This window comes from Gobio gobio, assembly GCF_949357685.1.
Source record: "Gobio gobio genome assembly, chromosome: 23".
In the NCBI taxonomy this organism is placed as follows: domain Eukaryota; kingdom Metazoa; phylum Chordata; class Actinopteri; order Cypriniformes; family Gobionidae; genus Gobio; species Gobio gobio.
In genome coordinates this window covers 32,912,602-32,937,673 of record NC_137119.1, presented here as the reverse complement: position 1 = coordinate 32,937,673, position 25,072 = coordinate 32,912,602, and the positions used below count along the sequence as shown (strand labels likewise).

General features: G+C 38.3%; 1 protein-coding gene across 1 annotated transcript; it reads left to right on the top strand.

The window, feature by feature from the left end:
- The first annotated feature begins 790 nt into the window (after window positions 1–790).
- LOC307119371 (putative ferric-chelate reductase 1) lies at window positions 791–24,359 on the top strand. The gene is made up of 16 exons (XM_079805605.1): window positions 791–919; window positions 1,023–1,200; window positions 7,922–8,058; window positions 8,196–8,293; window positions 8,380–8,467; window positions 9,118–9,309; window positions 9,728–9,829; window positions 9,925–10,069; window positions 10,654–10,767; window positions 10,857–10,972; window positions 15,065–15,151; window positions 16,842–16,933; window positions 17,020–17,078; window positions 17,162–17,302; window positions 23,255–23,280; window positions 23,401–24,359. The coding sequence occupies exons 2-16, from the start codon at window positions 1,023–1,025 to the stop codon at window positions 23,488–23,490; spliced, it is 1,665 nt and encodes a 554-aa protein (XP_079661731.1). The 5' UTR covers window positions 791–919; the 3' UTR covers window positions 23,491–24,359.
- Window positions 24,360–25,072: the final 713 nt, after the last annotated feature.

The following is a 25,072-nucleotide window of genomic DNA, read 5'->3' as shown; positions in this document are numbered from 1 at the left end:
AAAAATCATATCTTTATATGTATTTTTTACTACACTGTGCAGCCTTAGCAAACAAATCATCAATTGTCAGCAAATCTAAAACACTTATAGACGCATTTTGTTTACCATGTTCAAAAAGTTAGAGGTTAGACAAATTCTGCATCTGAAGAACTAAAGAAAACAACCTAGTTATGGATTTTGTTTTCTTTTTTTAAAAAATCTTAAGATTAGCAATTTTGTGCTGTTACATGGTAATACGATATCTCGATATAATGAATGAAGTGTTAACGTTATATATGGTGGGAACGTCAAAATACCTTTTTTTTTATTACGAATTATTCCGATTTTAAAGAATACTTTACCCATCAACCGTTTAAAATTGTGTTCATCATCACACCAATAAAATATAAAGATTTAAGGATATTTATTTTCAAATTTAACTTAATCTGGACAACATGCCCTAGATATTGTTTGAATATGTTCTGATTGTTTATTATTCAGTCACACTTTAAGGCTCCACTATTGAACATTAGTAAAGTTAATTAGTAATCATAACATAAACTGACATAAAAGAAAATCGCAACATGAAAATTTGATACCGTCGCATGCCCATATTCTGTTCATTAGGAGTCTGGAAGCAAGCTTGTGTGTTCATCGATTCAGCAAAATTAGCCTACAATAACAGTATGCCTAGTATTGAGTGAGTTTAGTATGATATATGTCACGTGAGTTCATGGGAAACTCGGCATCTCGTGACCGCACACTGTTGCATTACAGCAACTACCTATACAGGTAAAGCCCTGCCCACAATGATTATTCACTATTTGCAGAGAAGAGGAGACTGTATTCTTGAGCGCGCGCGCGCCGAGCACCCACACACACATCACGGTTTCAGCCAAAACAAAGACAACAATATCCTCACCCACCAAATTGTCAAAAGGTGTTTTTTTGTATCCATTTATTTTATTTCTCTCTTCTCTTCCCCGTCGCTGTTCATTGATTCTCTCGACGGCGACTTAACGACGGTTTATAAATCTCCTCAGATGTTCCTGTGTGTTCTCCTGGCGTGTGTTGGGATCGTCCAGTGTTTTCCTAATGGACAAGTCGCCGGAGCGTGTGGATCTTTGTTGCCTGAGCACGGCGTTAACGCTCAGACCAGCCCTTCTCCGTTCAACGTTACTACTAGCAAGACCACCTTTAAAGAGGGAGAAGAAATCACAGGTGAGGCTGTTCTTCTGCAACTGCTATGAGTTTTTTAGGACATACTTTGCATTTACAATCTGGTACAGCTGTTTAGGATATTCATATGTTGAGTGTTAAGGAATGTTTTATTTTATTTTTTATAGCCTACAGTAATTATGTACATTTAGTATGAAATTAAGGAAGGATTATAGGTGCTCGTTTTTTTCAAAACTTAATTGGATTTTGTGCTATGTCAGTTTTAATGACTATTATTATTATTATTATTATTATTATTATTATTATTATTATGTGTAAATTAGTGCTGTCAATCGATTAAAAATATATAGCCTACAACTTATCAAATATTTCTGAAATTAATCGCGATTAAAAACATCATAATTTTTTATATTTTTTATACTGTAATAATTTCACAGCTACTTCAAATTAATGTAGTATAAAGTATTTGTTGTAATGGCATCCCAATGGCTTTTTATGAATGATGCCAGCCCAGTAGGCTATCATTGATACTAATATTGCTACTGATGTCACTCCCTATGAAATATATATATATATATATATATATATATATATATATATATATATATATATATATATATATATATATATATATATATATATATATATATATATATATACACACACACACATTACAGCATAATTGAAAGTTATCAATTTCAACATTTATTAGGCTTTTAAAAAATAACTTTTAATTTAAGTGAACTTAAAACAATGTTCACATAAACCGTTTATAATAAATGTCATATTTACCTGTGGCCTTCTGTCTAATAGGTAATAAATATACAGAAACTTAATAAAGTTATCAAACAGTCTGCACTGCATAAATAATAAATTAAATATAGATTAATCCTGATTAAAGCTAAAATTTCACATAAATGTTGATTATGATTTCTCTTTTTTAACTTTAGTTAGTGTGTAATGTTGCTGTTTGAGCATAAACATCTGCAAAGTTACGACGTTCAAAGTTAAAACCAAACAGAGATATTTTATTTTAAAGAAATCGCCTTTTAACAAACGGCTGGTAGGGACTAAAACAAGCTTCTTCACGGGTTATTACAATCCCTAAAATTTACATAAATCCTGCCCCCAGGAACACAAAACAAAGGGGGGAAACCATGTTGAGAAGAGGAAGAGTTGTTCATAATAGGATTCTGCTCAAGCTGTCGCATCCGTCTTTTCACATTTATTGCAATACAGTACGTAACACAAATGCAAAAGCATGACATAAAAGCAAGATGACAACATAAGTTATAACTGTAACTAAACTAAACTATACATGTTCTATATTCCCTGGCTCTGTGCATCTTATAACAGTTCCCACACAAGCGATTTATAGATTATCAAGTCAGAATATGCTTATCGATGACTTAAAGATAGTTAACTCCACATCAACTCCATAAATTCATCAACTAACCATTCAGAAACACCCTGTTGCATTCTACATGTTGTCACTTTTTCTTGAGTCTCTCCATCATTGTCCCACTCTGATTTGAACATAAAAGGCTGAACAGTTTCGGACATTTTCAGTGCGTGTCTGCATGAGGTAATTGGAGCTGCTAAAGCTCGTGAAGCTCCGCCCTCTTCTAGAAAGTGTCAATTTTAACATCCTATAAAAATTATCTGTGGGGTATTTTGAGCTAAACTGCACATACACACTCATTTTTTTGAGTTTTTTTTAGACTTATTTTACTTCTTGAAAAAAGGGGCATTGTAGGACCCCTTTAAGATCTGCTGCTGCTGAACATTACGTGGATCTGACACGCTGTCATGCTCATTTACTCTTTAAGTTCATTTAAAACGTTATTTAACTCATTGAAGAATGCTCTTATGAGACTACTTGACAAAACGGGTGTCAAGGCATAATTTCTGTGTTATTGTTCGTTCAAACGCAAAAGAGAACTTGATACTGTGCGCGTCTTTCTCTGCGTCTCGTGTGTGTCAGGACATGCACAGACGGCGAGTTCTCTTTGTCTTGTCACACTTGAATGGTTTAAAAGCATTGGCATGAATAAGAACGTGTTCATATAATGTAACGTTAGTCAAAGAATGACAAAAAAAACGGATGCTGCGTTAAATATTTTGAACGCGTTAAACTGAGAACATGAATAGCATACATTAACACGTTAATTTTGACAGCACTAGTGTAAATTGTCATAATAAAAACTGAGAATGTGTCCAAACTTTGTGGTAGTGTACACGATAGGCCTACTCTTTATAAAATATTGAAGTATAGGCTAGTGCTAGTCTAATAACCAGACTACATAATACTATTGTATATTTAGCCTAACATTTAAAAAAATAATTATTAAACATGTATTTCTTTATTTCAGACATTAAAGAAATACTTGACCACTGAATGCTGTCATTGACCAATCAGAATCAATTTCAGAGGCTTAATAAATAAAAAGTAACACTTACAAAAACATTTTGATTTGTTAAAGGTGCACTATGTAATTTTTTTTGAGTAAAATATCCAAAAACCAATAGGCCAGTGTTATACATTTTGTTCAGTTGAGTACTTACCCCAAATGTTTCCAACTCTTTGTAAATCGTGAAAAATTGCTATTTTAACCAAGGAACCGGGACGTGTGAGGGAGTCGCCTGTCAATTGCGTCATATCTGTGTTACCCTCAGTTTTCGGTTTTATTTTGCAGAAACGCTTTGATCTTACTGCAGTGTGCAACAAGTGTCATAGCAGCTGCCGAGCGAACGCACAGAGTAACGTCATAACATAATTTTCAACACACTCAGATGTATCTAATATGATAAATAGAGCTGGTGCTGCATTCCAGTTCATTTTTATTATGCCCTTCACTTTCCGCGCCCGGACGCGTCACGCGTGCAGCCCTGTCCACACTTCTTTCAAAGTATACTACACAACGGTAGGGATGCACCGGCCAAAAACCGGAACCGGACAGTTTTTGCTTCTAGCGCGCGATCGGCAACCGGCCGGTTTTCTTTGTATTTTTCTGCCGATTTTTCCGGAAGTGCGCCAGCATGCACATACGCGCCTATATTGCAATCATTCGCGAATACGAACATGTCACTGTTACAAATGGAAACTGGAGAACTGAGGGAAGAGACGAGATGCTGAAGGGAATGAAGAGCCGCTTTCCTGCGCAAGCTGAAGTTGCGCGAGCCTACCTCTCCGTGCCCTGCACAAGCGTAGATAGTGAGCGTTTGTTCAGCTCAGCTTCTCACGTGTTGGATCGGATGAGAACGAAACAGACTAACTTGTGACAAAGCCGAAATACTTATTTTTGTAGCCTAAAGAAGAACATGCATGCACTTTTGAAATTAAATACTATCAGTTCTGTATAGGATGATCATTTTTATTTTACCTTAAAATTACATTGACTTAATTTGATTTAAAAAGCACCTGCTGTAGCATCTTAGTTTTTTTAGTTGCACTAAACATTATTTGATTTAACATTTCGGAACAATTATATACTTTGGTTTTATTTAATTTCACTGGTAAAGACTTTTTTTTCTTTACACTGAATTTAAAAACAAAGGCTGATTTAAGTAACATCTTTGTTTGGATTACAGAATATGCAGTCGTTGCCTTTAATTTCACCTTTCAGCCTTTTAATTCCCAATTCAATTTCCTGTTCATTTCAGATTGCAGACTTGTTTTCATTAGCCAAAAGCCAATTTAGCCTGTTAATAAATACCAAGTAAACATCTTGTTCATGTATACTTTCGTTCTTTTATTGTGTAAAAAGTAAACAAAAAAAAAACGGAAATCGGTATCGGAATCGGCCAGTTTTATTGAAAAAAATCGGAATCGGCCATGTAAAATCATGATCGGTGCATCACTACACAACGGGCGGCACGGATGATCGCGTTCGACACATGCGCGGTACATTTTTTTCCTATGCTCTACCAGACATCGTAGAGTCCTGTCATCAACGGGACCTTCACTGGGCATGATCGGAGAAGAACTGTAGTGCATCCACCATTGCAACATAGTTTGGAAGAAACACTGAAGAATCAAAAATTCTCTCTTTTTTTCCAAGCGTGTTGTTTTTAAACCGGTCTTTGCACACTCTTCTTCGACGGCTGAACACTGTGCTCAATACTGTGCTTATTGCCACCTAGTGGACTCTTCTGTACTGCTGGCGCATGCGCTGTTGCATGCGGCACGGTCTCGAAATTTGGGCTGCGCGCGGACGGGGTGTGCGGCCGGCCGTGAGCCCTCCGAATGACGAAAATTACGTCATGCGGATGGTTCTGGAACGCGGACGGCCGAAGAATACCCGGGCCTTAACTTCCCTCCGTCTCGTTCACTCGGATGTGCGTCATTGCTTGCATTCCTTGAGTGCCCACTACTGGTGGAACATTTGCAATGGACTGAACTGGAACGTCCTAAGCCCTTGATCACTTCGAATCCACTATGGAGTTGATTTATTATTTATTTTTTTCCTTTACGAAATTGTTTAATGCAGCATTCTATATGTATATAGGTGTATTTCAGTTGTTTTAAATGTTTTTTAAAATAATAAAAATATCATAGAGTTGTTTGTGGTAGGGAAAATGAAACGCGATATGCGGTGACGTCACAATCGTGTTGCATTGTGGTATATTAAGCTGTCTGAAGTGTACATATGAAGTAGACTTGCTACCTCGGTCAAAATCGAGGGAGCAAGGGTCTGTCCATATAAACTTCCCTTGTCCACTTCATGAAGTGGAACGCACTTCAAAATGGCGGCGGGGATTACCATGAGGGAAGTGCTTAGGGAAGTGCATGTGTCAAAAAATGGAGTGGAACGCAGCATGGGTTACCTCATACTCATGACTGGAAAACCGGGAGTGGCGCCGGCGACTGTGTCATAATAAAAGTTCTGCCTATCTTCTCATTAACAATCGCTCCAGCGGCTTTGCTCAGCTCCACAACACTCGGTCCAGCTCTGCTTCATACTACAGTAACGTTAATAATCGCATCCATGAACATGATTTCTGAGTCCTATCCTGACTCTTTCCCACCGGCTGTGAGGTGAAGACCACATGTCCCAAGATTCTGCGCTCAGACGTGGTGTCATCAAACTACGCCTTTGTTTTGAACAGGCGACCTCTAGCGGACGGAAAAGTTACATAGTGCACCTTTAACTTTAGTTAACTGCATTACTTAAAAGATGAACTAACAATGAACTGTACTTCTGCACTAACAAATAAAACCATATTGAATCCCCGTTAAATTTACAGTAAGTAACGGCAGTAGTGGTTGCCAGAACTTTAATGTAATAAAATACGGTAGCAACATTTTAGGTTTTACAGATTTGTTAAATTTACAGTAAATAACCGTATTTTTCAAACGAAATAATGTTAAATTACTGCCCTATTGAAATACTAATATCTGTTATGTACCTTTGATATACTGACAACCACCAATCACAGTGGCTCACAAAGCTCATCAAAAGCAGGCTTAGGAGGACAATATTAATATATAGAAGGTGCACAGTGTCATTCAGACAAACACTAAACACCATCATGGTAACACATGACATTTTAAAAATGCAATAAACATAAATTTAACAACATTAAATGTCACACATAAAACCCTAATGTAAAAAAACTGATTAGAAAAAACTAAGAAAATCTAAGAAGAAACAGTTATTTCAATGAAAATACATCAAATGTGAAGTGTCACCAGGGAAATCTGGGAATGTCAAATTATGGTATTTCACTGTAAATTACACAACGACCTGTTCTTTTTCACTTCCAACAGTTATTCACCATATATAGTACGGAAACTTTCTGTTAACCAGTTAACTGTTTTTAACCGTAGCATTTTTACAGTATTTAACCGTTAAAATCACAACAATTTTTTTTCAGTGTACCTATACTGTATTTAAAGGGTTAGTACAGAAATTTTAATTCTGTCATAATTTTCTCACCCTCATATTGTTCCAAACATGTTAGACTTTGATTCAGCCATGAAACACAAGTGAAAATATTTTTCATGAAATTAGAGAATTCAGTCCCTACAATGAGTCCATGGAACTACCACTTTGACGCTTCAAAAAGTTCATAAAGAGATCGTAAAATGAATTGAACAATTCAGTTCAAATTTTATGAAGAGACATGATCATTTGATATGATGAACAGCTTTTATTCACATAAACATTCATCAATCCACACATCAGTTATGGTAAACGGAAGCTCAAGCATGTTCACGTGACACATTTGGACTAAACCGCTCAATTCATATGGATTAGTTTTACGATCTCTTTATGAACTTTTAGAAGAGACAAAGTGGAATTTGCTTGGGCTGTCAATGTAGGGAAAGAAATGTCTCAGATTTCATTAAAAAGATCTTGATTTGTGTTATGAAAATGAACGGAAGTCTTTCAGGTTTGGAACGACATAAGTGATGTTTATTTTTGGGTGAATTAACCCTCCAAACTAGTTTTAGAAATTAGTTACTAATAATTGTTATACGGTATATTAAAGGATACTTATACTATATCATTAGATAATAAAAGTCCTGTACCATACTATATGTTATGTAACCTAATGCATTCACAATGCATACTATAATAATACTATAATATTAATTAATTAATGACTGCTTATCAGGTTTTTACATGGATTATTTTGAATCACTATTGTCATAATCAGAATTTTTTTTTTTTTTATCAGATCAGATCAGTTTATCTATGCTTGTTCAGGTTCTTTCTGTATCTAAGGAAATTCCACTGAACTGTTTCTTCTTTCTCAGTAACTCTAAATGCACAATCAGGAGATTCTTTTGAAGGGTTTATGTTACAAGCAAATGAAGTTGGATTGACTGATCCCATTGGTGCTTTTAGTGTGGCGGACAGTGCTGCACAAGCCATCTACTGCGATACTGTAGCAGTGAGTTTTTCTACATTTATATTTTGATTACATTAATTGCTTCCATTATTAATAATCATAAAGTAGCATTGGATAAAATTGATGTATTTTTTGTTTTTTAAAAATAACAGCATTGACATATATTATATTATATTCAGAATCGTGCAGTTTCTCATACATCAGCTTCTAATAAGACTTCAATTCAAGCTAAATGGAAGGCCCCTGCATCTGGACTGAAGAGCACTATAGAGTTCAGGTATAATTTTCCCTGTGTCATTAAATGCATTGTTTTATCATTTGTATGTTATTCATAATTTTTTTTAAATGGAATTTTCTTTTCAGAGCAACATTTGTTAAAAGTAAGAAAACTTTTTGGGTTGGTGTCAAGAGCTCTCCTGTTACATATATTAGTACTCCTGTAGCTCCGACTGTAAGTTTTGCTTTTTTTCTACACCTACAAAAACATAAAATCTAGGAATATGTCGATCTGTTCTCGCACACCGTTCAGGCATAACGTTATGATAACAGGTGAAGTGAATAACACTGATTATCTCTTCATCACGGCACCTGTTAGTCAGTGTGTGGGATATATTAGGCAGCAAGTGAACATTTTGTCCTCAAAGTTTATGTGTTAGAAGCAGGAAAAATGAGCAAGCGTAAGGATTTAAATGAGTTTGACAAGGGCCAAATTGTGTTGGCTAGATGACTGGGTCAGAGCATCTCCAAAACTGCAGCTCTTGTGGGGTGTTCCCGGTCTGCAGTGGTCAGTATCTATCAAAAGTGGTCCAAGGAAGGAACAGTGGTGAACCGGCGACAGGGTCATGGGCGGCCATGGCTCATTGATACACGTGGGGAGCGAAGGCTGGCCCGTGTGGTTGAGCTACTGTAGCTCAAATTGCTCAAGAAGTTAATGCTGGTTCTGATAGAAAGGTGTCAGAATACACAGTTCATCGTAGTTTGTTTCGTATAGGGCTGCATAGCTGCATAGCTGCAGACCAGTCAGGGTGCCAGGGTCATAATGTTATGCCTGATCGGTGCATGTTGTTTTATATTCAGCACAAATTGCTCTGTTCATTTCAGGTTCCATCAAACCCTGATTGTGGGAAAACCAAAGTCTGCTTCAGTCAGCCCAACAACTGTGACCCAACTACCAGCACAGACTGTCACTTCATGGCAGTTCAGAAATCATCTAACCAATCAGAATGGATCATCGAAATTTTTGGCCAGGCTGATGGATACGTCGCTATTGGGTTTTCAGATGACAAGGAAATGGTACATACTCTGTCTCGCTCATGAGATATGAGCGGGCCCAAATTAAATCTGCAGACCTTTACTTTGTCTAAAAATATTTAACAGAACAACCGTCATGAAATGTGGAATGTGTAGAACGTCGGGAGTGATGGGTGCTCCAAATTCTGTGCACAGATTCCATGTGGGCCTGGATGTCTGTTAGGTGTCTATACACTGTAAACATTCAAGTGGGTGTTGCCATGTCGGACGTATTATATTTCACCCGAAACATGAGATCCATCTGTTGAATCTTTTCAGGAGAACTACCTCTTTCAGCGCTGACTCATTATTGTGCATTTCTCAACAAACATCAGCAAAACCCATGCTATGTTGTTTTACCATGACAAATGAGAAAACATTGTTCATGTGGTTTTAAGAAGTGCTTTCTTTGTATTTCCAGGGCAATGACGACATCTACATCTGTAGTAAGGACAAAAACGGCGTACTCCAAGTTCAACATGCTTTTTCCACAGGAAGAGTTGCTCCAACTATTCTTTCACTGGTACAGATCACTTCCATTCTTCTAGTGCGCCACCATTTCTAACTGTTGTTTGATCTAATATCATCACTGACACGCATATTCTACATGATTTACAGGGGAATGTGTCTAATATCAAGACAGCGTTGACAAATGGAAATATCAACTGTTCTTTTACTTCTCGTAATGCCATTAGCACGGGAAGTAGAGCAGCGTCCACTGGCCAGTACTACCTCTTGATTGCTTCCGGACCTTCCAGTCAAGGTCTGTGGTTTATCAGATTTGATTTAAAATTTCAATGTTGGATAAAATCAAAGATTTAAACAAAAACTGTGAAATGAAATGCAGTGTTATTTTAGTAAAATGCTATACTATTATAATATTTATTAACCATTTAATTTTAATTTTATATTTTCAGTTTAAGTTTTAGTAATGTTATGTGCTTTTGTCATTTCTATTTGTTTTTTTCTTTAAATATATATCTCTTTGGATTTATTTTTATTTTAGTAATTTTGGTAATTTTAGCACTTATTTCAGTTTTAAAATTTTCATCAAATATTTATGATCCAGTCATGGAAGCCAGCAAACAAATTAGGTCAGAGATAGAAGATTCTACTCAACCTAAAAAGCGAGAATCGAGTCTGAGGAGGAGGGGGCGGAGCAAACTATATTTTGAATTTGGAATGCAGTACCCATTTCAACCACTAGCTGTCATTCTTACATACGACACCTTTAATGCATCTTCTTTTGTGTTTTCTGGAAGAGTCACTGGTTGGGAACAGCGTTAGGGATAGTGAATGATGAAAGCATCTTAGGTCCTTTAACTGAAGAATTTTCTTGATTTGTAGGTAACATCCAAACCCACACAAAAAAATTTGTCAGTGGCACCAAGGCTGATCTACAGAATCCATCCACGGTCACCTCAAACGCTGAAGAATTCCCACCAATCCTTAAAGCCCATGGTGAGTACACCATGACAGACTGCCACTGGATCCACATTAGAGCCTCACTTCAGCATTACTGTGGTCCTAATGCTACTGATCTGGTTCAGGTGCCCTGATGTTAATCGCCTGGATGACCACGGGCAGTATAGGCATGATCATAGCACGCTATTTAAAGGGAGTTGCCAAGGGCCAAGGTCTTGGCGGTAAAGATTTCTGGTTTACGGTAAGTCTTTATCAGTTTTTACACTTCTCACACTGCACATAATCTTTCTGACTGACTGTGCAAAGTAATTTCGCAAATGAGGAAATCTGGTTTAGTAGTCAGGTTTTTCTACATTGTTTGCCATATTAATCACCTACACAATCATCAACAATGCCAAGAGGCATGAAAGGGAGTATAGCTGTCAGTGTCTGAGAGAAGAGAGAAGAGTCATTTTGTTTCACATTTTAACCATATTTTTGGGGTCTACTAGAGTAGGTTTTCATGCTTGAATGTTCAAAAACATTATTTTTCACATATTTTACAGGCGGCAACAGTAGTGCTCTGTCTAGTTCCTGTCTGTATGAAGGCCCTCCTTCCAAAATGCTCAAAGTTCTCTGATTGGTCACCTGGACCAGTGTGCTATGTTCGGTCAACTGCTTCAAGCGTGTTTTGGCAATGTCATGCCACTTACCTTAAATCCATTACATCCTCTGCAAGAACAGAGAAACAAGTTCTCGCTCCCAGGGCTGTGAGAACGCTCCCCGGTTTGGGAGTTCTCGCAGCTTGTTCTCGACACATCATCTGCGCAGAACTTTTTTCTTGTGGGTGTCCGAGAACTATTGTGTGATTGGTCAGAAATGTAAAGTGGGCGGGGTTAATGCAGAGAAACGGAAATGTTCGGCCCCTGCTTTTCTCGTGAAGTATGGAATGTCCTGGCCAGAATGAACTTTGTTCTTGTTCTTGCCACCTCGAGAAAAACGAACAAATTAATTTTTTTGTGTGTACCAAGCTTTAACCATGAGTTTCAACATGGTACTAGCGAACCTCAACCATGCCTCGCCCCTTTTTTTTTGCCTTGGGCAGGAATACTTAAAAGAGTAATACTGTGACGTTCCCAGGAGAAAACTCATGACTACAATCAAGGTGTTTCAGGGAGTTCAGAAACACTGCACACTGATATAGAAAACAACTCCCTTTGTAGTGACTTTGTGCTTTGTGCAGACCTTTTTCATGCTCAAACAGCAGCATTACACACTAAAGTTGAAAATGTAGGTGTAAAAAAATCAGACCTGAATGTCAGATGGATTAGGTTTGAAAAACAATGGATTTTGGATTTTCAATTTTTTCTGTTTAGACTATAAGCAACTAAACATGTTTGATTCAATTCAATTCAAATTTATTTGTATAGCGCTTTTCACAATACACATTGTTTCAAAGCAGCTTCACAGAAAGTGCATTTCATAAATGTACATTGAAAAATGTTAGAAAAGAGAATGTTAAAGAAAAATGTTAGGATAAGTTAATCAATCATGTATTATTTTAGGCCATAACAACGCTGGCGTTGAGTCGTCTCTTCACAGGCGTCGAGTCGTCTCATCACAGGGGCATCTGAAGTCTCCATGAGAGGCTGGATACAAACTGGAGCTGACAAACTATTTACCTCGGGACTAGTGTCCCGAGATAACAACAGAAAAGCAGATGGGAAATAATTAGCATAGCTGCTGTTCAGAATATTAATGCTGTTGGTGCGATTTAACTGTAGTATAAAACTTATTTATAATGTGAATGCTTGGCTAAAGAGATGCGTCTTTAATCTAGTTTTAAACTGGGACAGCGAGTCTGAACCTCGAACAATATCCGGAAGACTATTCCAGAGTTTAGGAGCTAAATGTGAAAATGCCCTCCCTCCTTTAGTGGACTTAGATATCCTAGGAATGACCAGAAGCCTCGAGTTTAGTGATCTTAAAGAGCGTGATGGATTGTAGGGCGATAAAAGATCAGTTAAATACACTGGAGCTAACCCATTTAGGGCTTTATAGGTCAGTAGCAATACTTTGTAATTGATACGGAACTTAATAGGTAACCAGTGTAGAGATGATAAAATTGGTGTTATATGATCATATTTTCTTGACCTAGTAAGCACTCTAGCAGCTGCGTTTTGGACTAATTGTTGCTTGTTTATTGATAATGCAGGACAACCAGCTAATAAAGCATTACAGTAATCTAGTCTCGAGGTCATGAATGCATGAACTAACTTTTCTGCATCAGAAATAGATAGCATGTTACGTAGCTTGGCAATGTTTCTAAGGTGGAAAAATGCCGTTCTTGTAACATATGAAATATGACTTTCGAAAGACAAGTTGCGGTCTAATATAACACCCAGGTCTCTTACTGTAGTGGATAAAGTGGAAGGACATCCTTCCAAGTTAAAGTTGTATTGTGAGAGGTTTTGTGGGCAATTTTTTGGACCAATAAGTAACACCTCCGTTTTATCTGAATTTAATAGCAGAAAATTACATGTCATCCAGTGTTTAATATCATCAACACACGCTGTCAGTTTAGATAATTTAGCGTTTTCATCTGGTCGTGATGAAATATATAATTGAGTGTCATCAGCATAACAGTGGAAATTAATTCCATGTTTTCTTATAATATTACCAAGTGGCAGCATATATATAGAGAATAGCAGAGGGCCTAGCACGGATCCTTGCGGCACCCCATAGTCTACTGATGTTATCTTTGATTTTTCCCCATTTAGACAGACAAAATGGTAGCGGTCTGATAAATACGATCTAAACCAGTTTAATGCCTGTCCCTGAACACCAGTGTAATTTTGAAGTCGATCTAAGAGTATTTTATGATCTATAGTATCGAACGCAGCACTAAGATCGAGTAGAACTAGTATTGAGATACAGCCTTGGTCAGAAGCTAGAAGTAAATCATTTGTGATTTTAACGAGTGCGGTTTCTGTGCTGTGATGCGGCCTGAATCCTGATTGAAATTTTTCATAGATATCATTTTCTTGCAAGAAAGAGCACAATTGAGCGGACACAACTTTTTCTAGTATTTTAGACATACATGGAAGATTTGAAATGGGTCTGTAATTTGCTAGGTTATTATGATCTAATTGTGGCTTCTTAATGAGAGGCTTTATGACTGCCAATTTGAATATTCTTGGAACATGACCTAAAGATAAAGACGAGTTAATAATATTGAGAAGAGGCTCTTCCACTACAGGTAACAACTCTTTCAGTAGTTTAGTGGGTATTGGATCTAATAAACATGTTGTTGGTTTAGATGCAATGATAAGTTTGATATGCAAAAAAACCCGAAACTAAACTAAACACACCCTTTCATTATCTACCTCGTCAGCTCATTTGTGAAGTGAATTACATGCGTCATGTTGACATATCCGTTTCATCAGCATGACAGTGGAAAAATCTCTTTGATAAATGCTCTGCAGTAATAAGTATGTGTGCAGTTAGTGCAAGCAAGATAAGATAAGAAGCAAGTTATGATGTGTGAACATCACTTGTCATTAACAACATTTTTTGCTTTATACCCTTAACAGATTGCAGCACAATATTACTTTTAGACAACAGTTCTATAAATACAAAGATAATATTAAGTAACTTACCTTTCAGCACAATATCAGCACACTAAAGCCTGGAACACACCAAGCCGATGGTCGGGCAGTTTTTGTGCGTCGGCCAACTAAGTTTTCTCGGTGTGTTCCGCACCGTCGGCTGACGTTGGTCCTCGTCGGCTATTTTTCAGCCGATTCGACTTGTTGAATCGGTGTCGGCGCTTGTCGGTCAGTCTGGCCATCTGATCATTCTGATTGGCTGTTCAGCTAGCGAACTAGTGCACGAGAAAAAAAAAAAAGTGGGCGAGGTGAGCGAGATTATGAGGTGCTTTGTTTATATCCCTGTAGCTCTTCCGGTTTCCCGCTTTGAATAACGAAAACAGACTACTGCCACCAGCTGGTACAGAAAGCTATTTACTCTTACGCAGGCGCAGAACGGACATGCTACTTGGCCGTCAGATGTCTAGCGTCTGCTTGGTGTGTCAGGGCAACTTTGGACCCAGACGCTGCCAACGTGAGCCAACTCAGCAGTCTGCTTTCGTTGCCACTAATTGGTCGGGCTCGGTTTGGTGTGTTCCTTGCTTAAAATAAATGGACTGAATCTAGCTAATGTGCATTCAAAATGTCTGATTCATCTTCATTTTAATTTTGTAATGTGGTTTTATGCATTATGTAATGATGTTAAAAACATACAGGAAGTTGAACCAAAATATTAAAAATAACTGGTTTTTTTTTTTCTTCCACAGGCCCACGTATCTCTGATGCTCCTGTCAGTCATTGCCACAGCCATCGCATTCATACTGGTGTTTTCTTATGCGCAGGATTGGGCTGGGGTAAACGAAAATACATTTATATATATATATATACTATATTGCTAAAAGTATTGGGACACCCTTCCAAATCATTGTTCCCATCACTTCCATGGCCAAAGGTGTATAAAATCAAGCACCTAGGCATGCAGACTCTTCTACAAACATTTGAGAAAGAATGGGCTCTCAGGAGCTCAGTGAATTCAAGCGTGGTACCGTGCAATAAGTCTATTGTGAAATTTCCTCACTACTAAATATTCCACGGTCAACTGTTAGTGGTATTATAACAGTAAAAGTGGAAGCAATTGGGAAACACAGCAACTCAGCCACGAATTGGGAGGCCATGTAAAATCACAGAGCGGGGTCAGCGCATGCTGAGGCTCACAGTGCGCAGAAGTCGCCAACTTTCTGCAGAGTCAATAGCTACAGACGTCCAAACTTTGTGTGACCTTCAGATTATCTCAAAGACAGTGTGTAGAGAGCTTCATGGAATGGGTTTCCATGGCCGAGCAGCTGCATCCAAGCCTTACATCACCAAGTGCAATGCAAAGTGTCGGATGCAGTGGTGTAAAGCACGCCGGCACTGGACTCTAGAGCAGTGGAGACGTGTTCTCTGGAGTGACGAATCGCTTCTTTGTCTGGCAATCCGATGGCCGAGTCTGGGTTTGGCAGTTTCGCGGAGAACGGTACTTGCCTGACTGCAGTGTGCCAAGTGTAAAGTTTGGTGGAGGGGGGATTATGGTGTGGGGGTTGTTTTTCAGGGGTTGGTCTTGGCCCCTTAGTTCCAGTGAAAGGAACTCTTAATGCTTCAGCATACCAAGACATTTTGGACGATTTCATGCTCCTAACTTTGTGGGAACAGTTTGCGGATGGCCCCTTCCTGTTCCAACATGACTTGCACAAAGCAAGGTCCATAAAGACATGGATGAGCGAGTTTGGTGTGGAGGATCTTGACTGGCCTGCACAGAGTCCTGACCTCAACCCGATAGAACAGCTTTGGGATGAATTAGAGCAGAGACTGCGAGCCAGGCCTTCTCATCCAACATCAGTGCCTGACCTCACAAATGCTCTTCTAGAAGAATGGTCATAAATTCCCATAAACACACTCCTAAACTCCTTGTGGAAAGCCTTCCCAGAAGAGTTGAAGCTGTTTTAGCTGCAAAGGGTGGGCCAACTCCATATTAAACCCTACGGATTAAGAATGGGATGTCATTAAAGTTCATGTGCATGTAAAGGCAGGCGTCCCAAAACTTTTGGCAATATATTGAATCATTGATTTATTTATATGCGTGTGTGTGTGTGTGTGTGTGTGTGTGTGTGTGTGTGTGTGTGTGTGTGTGTGTATATGTATACACGCTACCGTTCATTTTCTTAATATTTTTAAAGTCTCTCAAAAATACAGTAAAAGGAGCAAAATTTGGAAATATTCATTACTCCATCATACATCATTACTCCAGTCTTCAGTGTCACATGATCTTTCAGAAATGCTGATTTGCTCAGCACCATGATGACATACACTATTGTTCAATGTTCAGTTAAATATTAAATTGAAATAATTGGCAGTAAAACATTGAAAACACTTCCACATAGTTATATAAAATATATTCATATAAAGACATTGGGATTTAAATTGAAATGGCAATTATTTCAGATGTTTGTTGTGAACTGTTTTGTCCTGACATACTGTGATGCATTGTTGTATCTGTGTGTGTAGGGAGCTCATCCTGTCCTGGGCTGTTTGGTGATGATCCTCAGTCTCATTCAGCCCATAGTTGCTATATTCCGCTGTGACCCGCAGGACGAGCGGTGAGTAACTTCACTTCTCTTATGCAGATAGGTCTTGGAAAGGCAAGGCGGAAGTATTATTATTAATCTGATGGTTTTCTTTGCAGGAGGTTTATTTTCAACTGGGCCCATTCCTTTATTGCTTTAGCAATCAAAGCCATCGCAGGTATGACAACAACTTTATTATCTTCATCACCATCTTCCATTTCCTCAGATGAAAACAATATCTCTTTTTATTCTGTGACACAGTTGCTGCAATTTTCACTGGTTTGGCACTGTTTGAAGAATATAAGACAGATGGATGGATGTTGAAAGTTATGGGAGGTTTTATAACCTGGGAGGCCTTGATGTACGTTCTTCAAGATCTTAACTTCCGCGCCAGGAAAAAAGGTAACGCTGCATTCATGCTGGTAAAGTTACATGAAAACACCAATGATGTCAATTAAAAGAAGCATAACACCCTTCTTATTGATTTATTTACTCATTTTTTATTTATTTTTATACACTACACTACCTTTCAAAAGGAATGGTAAGATTTTTTGAAAGAAGTCTCTTATGCTCACCAAGGCTGCATTTATTTGATCAAAATGACAGTTAAAAACATGAATATTGTGAAATATTATTACAATTTCAAATAACTGTTTTCTATTTTGATATATTTTAAAATGTAATTTATTAATGTGATGGCAAAGCTGAATTTTCAGCATCATTACTCCAGTCTTCAGTGTCACATGATCCTTCAGAAATCATTCTAATACACTGATTTGGGGCTTAAAGGGTGCATAACACACACCGTTTCTGCTAGTCTCATGTTAATCTTGAGTACCTATTGAGTAGTATTGCATTTTTCATCACTCTGAAGAGTCTTTAGTTTCATCATATTTATAAAAGACAGATACGCTGTAACGATTCTTTCTGAATACACCCAAACTCGTGGAGGAGTGAAGTGGGCGGAGCTAAACACTCACAAGCGCACACACAGGGCCGTAGCTAGGGAATTCTGGGCCCCCTGAAAAAACATTGACGTGGGCCCCCAACGCCCTCCACTCAAATCATATACGGTATATATATACGGTAACAGTAGGCTATAAGATTTGGGCATGGAGGCCCACATATGGTGCCATGCACCTAATAGGGATTTCTTGCAAAATAACTAAACTTTGTTTACAGTCATCAAGCAATTATGCAAGACAAACAAATAAAATATCAACAAAAGACAAGAAATTGATAAAATTATAAAATAAACTTTTTTTAAAGTAGGCCTACCAGCAATATAGTAGGTCTAAAGAATGTCTTTCCAGCTGAGATAAATATTCAGAAATGAAAATGAATGCAGTCAAATGTAGAATAAAACCACGTCCTATTCCCGCAGAGTAAATTGGGCAGTGAAAATATCGGGGCACGGCATCCCATCACACCGACTTGTCTTGTTAAAGAACGTTTCGATAGACTTTTCCAATTTTCGTGGCCTCCCTTTCCTTTTCATGACGTTACTGGTACCCAGATGTTTTTCCTGACATTTTCAGTCAGTCTCACTTCCACTGTAACTTTGCTTCTAACTTCAACTGTTCTCGGAGCAGCCTCAACTGTGATTGGTTCTGTTTACTAGCTGGGGTGTTATTGGGTCTCTCTGCTGAAATAATTAATAACCATCAGACTAAACCATTTTAGGGAGGGGGGGGAGAGGAGATTTGGAATACTTTTAAAACTTAATTGCATGTTTTTGTGGTTTTCATTTAACTATCAGGCATACAAATGTTTGTATTAAAATGATTCATTAGAGTAGAGGAATACACTCACCTAAAGGATTATTAGGAACACTGGTTCAATTTCTCATTAATGCAATTATCTAATCAACCAATCACATGGCAGTTGCTTCAATGCATTTAAGGGTGTGGTCCTGGTCAAGACAATCTCCTGAACTCCAAACTGAATGTCAGAATGGGAAAGAAAGGTGATTTAAGCAATTTTGAGCGTGGCATGGTTGTTGGTGCCAGACGAGCTGGTCTGAGTATTTAACAATCTGCTCAGTTACTGGAATTTTCATGCACAACCATTTCTAGGGTTTACAAAGAATGGTGTGAAAAGGGAAAAACATCCAGTATGCGGCAGTCCTGTGGGCGAAAATGCCTTGTTGTTGCTAGAGGTCAGAGGAGAATGGGCCGACTGATTCAAGCTGATAGAAGAGCAACTTTGATTGAAATATCCACTCGTTACAACCGAGGTATAGAGCAAAGCATTTGTGAAGCCACAACACGCACAACCTTGAGGCGGATGGGCTACAACAGCAGAAGACCCCACCGGGTACCACTCATCTCCACTACAAATAGGAAAAAGAGGCTACAATTTGCACGAGCTCACCAAAATTGGACAGTTGAAGACTGGAAAAATGTTGCCTGGTCTGATGAGTCTCAATTTCTGTTGAGACATTCAGATGGTAGAGTCAGAATTTGGCATAAACAGAATGAGAACATGGATCCATCATGCCTTGTTACCACTGTGCAGGCTGGTGGTGGTGGTGTAATAGTGTGGGGGATGTTTTCTTGGCATACTTTAGGCCCCTTAGTGCCAATTGGGCATCGTTTAAATGCCACGGCCTACCTGAGCATTGTTTCTGACCATGTCCATCCCTTTATGACCACCATGTACCCATCCTCTGATGGCTACTTCCTGCAGGATAATGCACCATGTCACAAAGCTCGAATCATTTCAAATTGGTTTCTTGAACAAGACAATGAGTTCACTGTACTAAAATGGCCCTCACAGTCACCAGATCTCAACCCAAAAGAGCATCTATGGGATGTGGTGGAACGGGAGCTTCGTGCCCTGGATGTGCATCCCACAAATCTCCATCAACTGCAAGATGCTATCCTATCAATATGGGCCAACATTTCTAAAGAATGCTTTCAGCACCTTGTTGAATCAATGCCACGTAGAATTAAGGCAGTTCTGAAGGCGAAAGGGGGTCAAACACAGTATTAAGCCGCGTTTCCACCGAAATTACCCGGAACTATTTGTACCAGGAACTTTTTTCCCAGGAACTTTTTCTCCCCCAGACCTGCTACAATCTGCGTTTCCACCGCGGTCTAAAGTACCGGGGAGATTAGGCAAATTAGTCCGGTGACGTGGGAATGCGCGCGACTGCTTCTCCCAGTCACCGACGGACAGTAATCACTTTTGCGCGATACTGTCTGCAACAATAACAAGTGTAGGTGATGCAAGAAGCGCTGCTTTGCTGATTATGTACACACATTACCAACACTGCTTATTTAAACGTGCACTTTCACCTGGTTTTACCATTTTAATGCAAAATGGGATGATGGGCAATCCAAAATCTGAATGTGTTGTAATAGCTCAATTCCAAAACAAAACATTTTCTATAAAAGGATAATGAGGTTTCAGTCATTCATGACAGATGTGTGAAAAGTTAATTGAATGAAAACAATAGACTGAATTAAGCAGTTGAAAGATTAGGTACTAGACTGCAAGTATTTTATTTTTTATCACAATAACATCTCTTAACATTCACAAAAAAAAAAAAATCACATGACTAGTATTACAATATGCTTCATTAAATGCATAATTTTAGAGACTTCTTCCTCAAATTTGAAATGAAGCAGGACCACACTTATGGCTTCACTTAAGTTGTGGTTATAAGTTATTATACTACATTCACATAGTTATACATTTAAAAATATAATATTTGGGTTTTCTAGATATGTTTATGTGCATATTCAGAAAGACTTGCGAGCAGCAGCCCTTTTATTTGCTTCCTACACTATATGAATACAATTAGAATGTGGTTATATAGTTAGAATGTGGAAATTAAAGACACAGTGACATTTTACACATTTTACTTTATTTTAGACAGATTAGTTCTTACAAAATTAAAATAAAAGTGTGCAAAGACAAATAAATTACTAGAACAATAAAATGAAAATATAAAATGTGAAAACAACAATATAAAAAAAAGTGTATTTTTCAGTAACCTGTCCAAGAGCTGTGCCAACACGTACAATATATAAAGTACAAATGTGGTAGAGCAAATGCTTCATTCAAGCGACTGGTTATTGTGGCTACTTCTTGAACAACTGGACAAACTGTCCAAGAACAGACAGAAACCCGGTCTGAAAGTCTGCTTTCTTCCGCTTCTGACTGGTGGAATGCCAACTCTTGCCTCCTCATCTCTCCTCGGCCTGGCTATCCAGTAACAGCTGAATATATTGGTCAGTTCTTGTCCATGCTGCAGGGTTAGCATCCTCCATGTCCCTCAGTGCATCAAGAAAGTCACAGTCCCTTTTCCTTTTCTCCAAGTAGAAAAATTGCACAGAAACACATGGAAATTAATACACAAGGCAACCATGAAACAATAGAAACCATCAATTAATTATTTAAAGTGTTTTCACTACAAATAATGAACAATTGTTTGCCCAGCTTGAACAATGCCCAGTGTGCAATTTGTATCATGGGCAATGTAAGTTTACAATTAAAAACAACAAAACCATTAAGGATTACACATCAGTTTTTAAATATATACACATTTTTGTCAGCTTTATAACGTACTGGTGACCGCGGGGGAAAACACGCTGGTCTCCGTTGCCTGCGATTCATCAGGGCCACTCGTTACGTCTGGAAAAGCACGTAGAAAAAAGTTACTGCAACGTGTTTAAACACTGCAACGAGTTTAATAGATGATACCAAGATGATATATTTACCTTCAACCCACTCGGATTCCTGGATGGTTTCCAACAACGCACTAGCCGAGTCTTTCGTTACCGCTGCGCCAGAAAAGGACGGTCTGTGTCCCAGCAACGCGTCCATACCACTTGTTGATACGCCGGTCGGAACCGCTCCGGTTGTTATGATCCTTTAATTTCTTGTAATCTTGTCTAATTTCTTCAACTTCTCTCTGCACTGTTTTCCAGTGTGACTGGAACCGAGTCGATATCTTCAGTTATACCTTTTCATTACGGGTCGCCGTTTCCAGTTCCCGCTGGATGTTCTCCTCCGCATATATGCTCAATAAAGCCTGAACCTCGTCGTCGGTCCATCGGTCGAATTTTTTGTTGAACTCCATTGTTGCAAAAAAAATATTTACTGAACGCAAAACCCACGGAACCCACCTCGCAAAAGACTTGTAAATATGGCGGTGGAAAAAAAATAGCTGCGAGAGCTCAACCAATCAGCATGTTCAGCGCCCAAGTCCCACCCCCGAAAGTTCGGGAACTTTTGAAAAGTCCCACCTCGCAAGCAGGGCCGTTTGGAGGGGGAAATATTTACCCGGAACTTCATTTAGACCCTGGTTCCTGCGGTCGAAACACACCGAGTTCCCCCCCAAAGTTCCTGGTTCCGGGGTAAAGTTCCTGCGGTGGAAACGCGGCTTTAGTATGATGTTCCTAATAATCCTTTAGGTGAGTGTATATAGCTTAACTACTGAATTTAGTGGGCCCCCCTGGGCAGTGGGGGCCCCTATAATTGTCACCACCTTTCACCCCACTAGCGACGGGCGCGCCGATTGCCAACAACACACAAACATTAGATGCAGTTTCAAACAAGCGCTTGCAGAACTCCATTGCTGCTCTGGAAAAACAAACTGCATCCACTGTTTCCTTAATGCTGGGTTATTTGGGAAGCTGAATAAGGTTATCTTTCCCTCAACCAGAAACACACTTCTTTAGTGACATTGTTGATTTCGTGGTTTTAAAACAAAATGACAGAGCTGGCGACGGCTTCCATAACCCGAACGAAGCTCGTTGATGGACGCGCTCTTGCTCTCGCTCTGGTTGATGTGCGCACGCACGCGCTCATCCGGGAGAAGTGCCCATACAAGGAATTCTGCCCTTTATGAAGTCATACAAGGCCATACTCAAAAAAAAAAAGATAAAAAGAAAAACCGTATTTGAATCCTGAAGGAGTGTATTTGGCACAGAAATACTCATACGTCATACGTCCAATTCGTTTTTTGAAATTTTGGCCATGTTTAGCATGAGAAACTCTTTAGCAGTGTAAATAAGTCAGAATGCATGAAATATCATTAGACCCCCACTTTAATAAACATTTCTTATTATCAATGTTGAAAACAGTCTTTGAAAGTTCAAAAGAACTGACATCTTGACATTTGTAACATTATAAATGTTTATTCTGCCACTTTTGATCACTTTAATGTGTCTTACTGACCCCAAACTTTTGAACAGTAGTGTATATTTATATTTGTATATCATATTATTATTGATTTCTACTTTTTCTAGGAATTCCGATTTTGGGAAATTATTATCTGAAAATGTATTATTCAAACAATTGAATGCATAAAATATTTATAACACCCTTGTCGTTTTATTTTAGATTCTGAGATTTTCAGTTGTGGATTGGTAAGTCCAAAGTTAAGACATATGGCCTTAATCTCCTAGATAATTTAGTAGGCTACATTTAAATAAAAGGTGATCTTGTAAATTTCATGTTTTAAAGTATAATGTTTTATTTTTTGTTAGATGAAACCTGAAGCAATCCTGCTCTTGGTGTTTGTGTTGGGAAACCTGGCCTTCTTGATAGCACTTCTTTTTGGAATAGGCACAACTTAAGTACACCCAATATGCATCAGCCTTCCTCACTGGTTGAGGCCATTTTTTGACACTTTCGTTTCATGAGTATAAGTATAGTTTTTTATATATGTATAATATATGATCATATGATCCTCTACACAATTTTTTGTTCATTTTTTTTAAGTTAATATAGCATTTTTCTGTGCTAAAACCAATTAGAGATTCACCATTGTGCCTTTGAGTGTAAGAAGTGTAAGTGCGAGTTGCTATTAGGAAACTGTTCTTTACTGTACTGTAAGTTGCTCATTGAGATGGAAGAACAATAGTGAAATCATCTCGGTCTCTAATTACAGAGGTCAAAATTTTTTTATTGTTATTTGTTATAATTGTTATTCAATTGTATTTTATTTTAAAACTGAAGTAATGTTAATTTAATCATTTAAGAAGAATATTTTAACTTTTATACTTATTTTTATATAATTGTATGTATATAGACATTATATTATGATTGTAAATGAAGTGTACAAGTCAAACAGCCTTCAACCACTAAATGGCAGTGTCACCACAGGTATTTAAACAACTGTGTAACATTTTGCACATTTCCAAGGGATATGAACTCTGACATTTATTCAGATTAATAAATGGAACATTTTGTTTACATTTTGGATTAATAATTGCTGAATTGGACATGCTAAGATGTATGAATGATTTTTTTTTTAAATTGCTTAACTTAGTTTGATTTGTTAATGCAATGTAAAAACTTGTTGTCATAACTGATATGAATGATAAACTCACATGTATGATAGAAATCAGGAAAAAAAATATGTTTTATAAGCATTGACTGTCAGGGTTTGTTGAAGGGATGAGGCGAGGACTCAGATGCAGAGAAAATATGGGCTTTTAATGATAAAAATAAAACAAAAAACAAGACAAAACAAACTACCCCGAGGGGGAAAAACAGACTTGACTAGGCTTGACTTGAAGGGAGCAGGGAAACAGGAGGTACATACGACGACGATTCAGCACTGGACTGCAAACACAAGGAGATTAAATAGGGAACAAACAAAGGAGGGTAACGAGGGAAGACAGGTGGGGCAAATTAACCAATAATCAGGAAACAAGGTGGGCGGGGTTAGACAATGGACACGAGCACATGGCACAAAGAAAAACTTAACAAGACACGTGCTCACACCAAACATGACATGAACATGCAGCTAATGAGAACTCACCAGCTGCATGTTCACACAAAACATGACAACATGACGTAGCACGTAGCCAGTGAAAAACACCAACCACGTGCTACACAACATAAGACAAAACATGAAAGCACACGGCCGATGTAAACATGAACCGTGTGCTACACAGAACACACAGACAGAAGAGCACACGCTCACATGACAAAACAAACACGCGGAGCATGAATGTCCGAATCCCAACACAAAACTGAAACCCAAACTAGACCGAAGTGCTGGGATCCGAACACCACGCCCGCACACAAAACACAAGGACAGAAGAGCACGCAGCTTGAGCATGCTCAAAGCTGCGCGCTCACACAAGACAAGACAAACAATACAGGAGTGTCAGGGCTCTGTCACAAAACCATGAATAAACTAGACAGAAG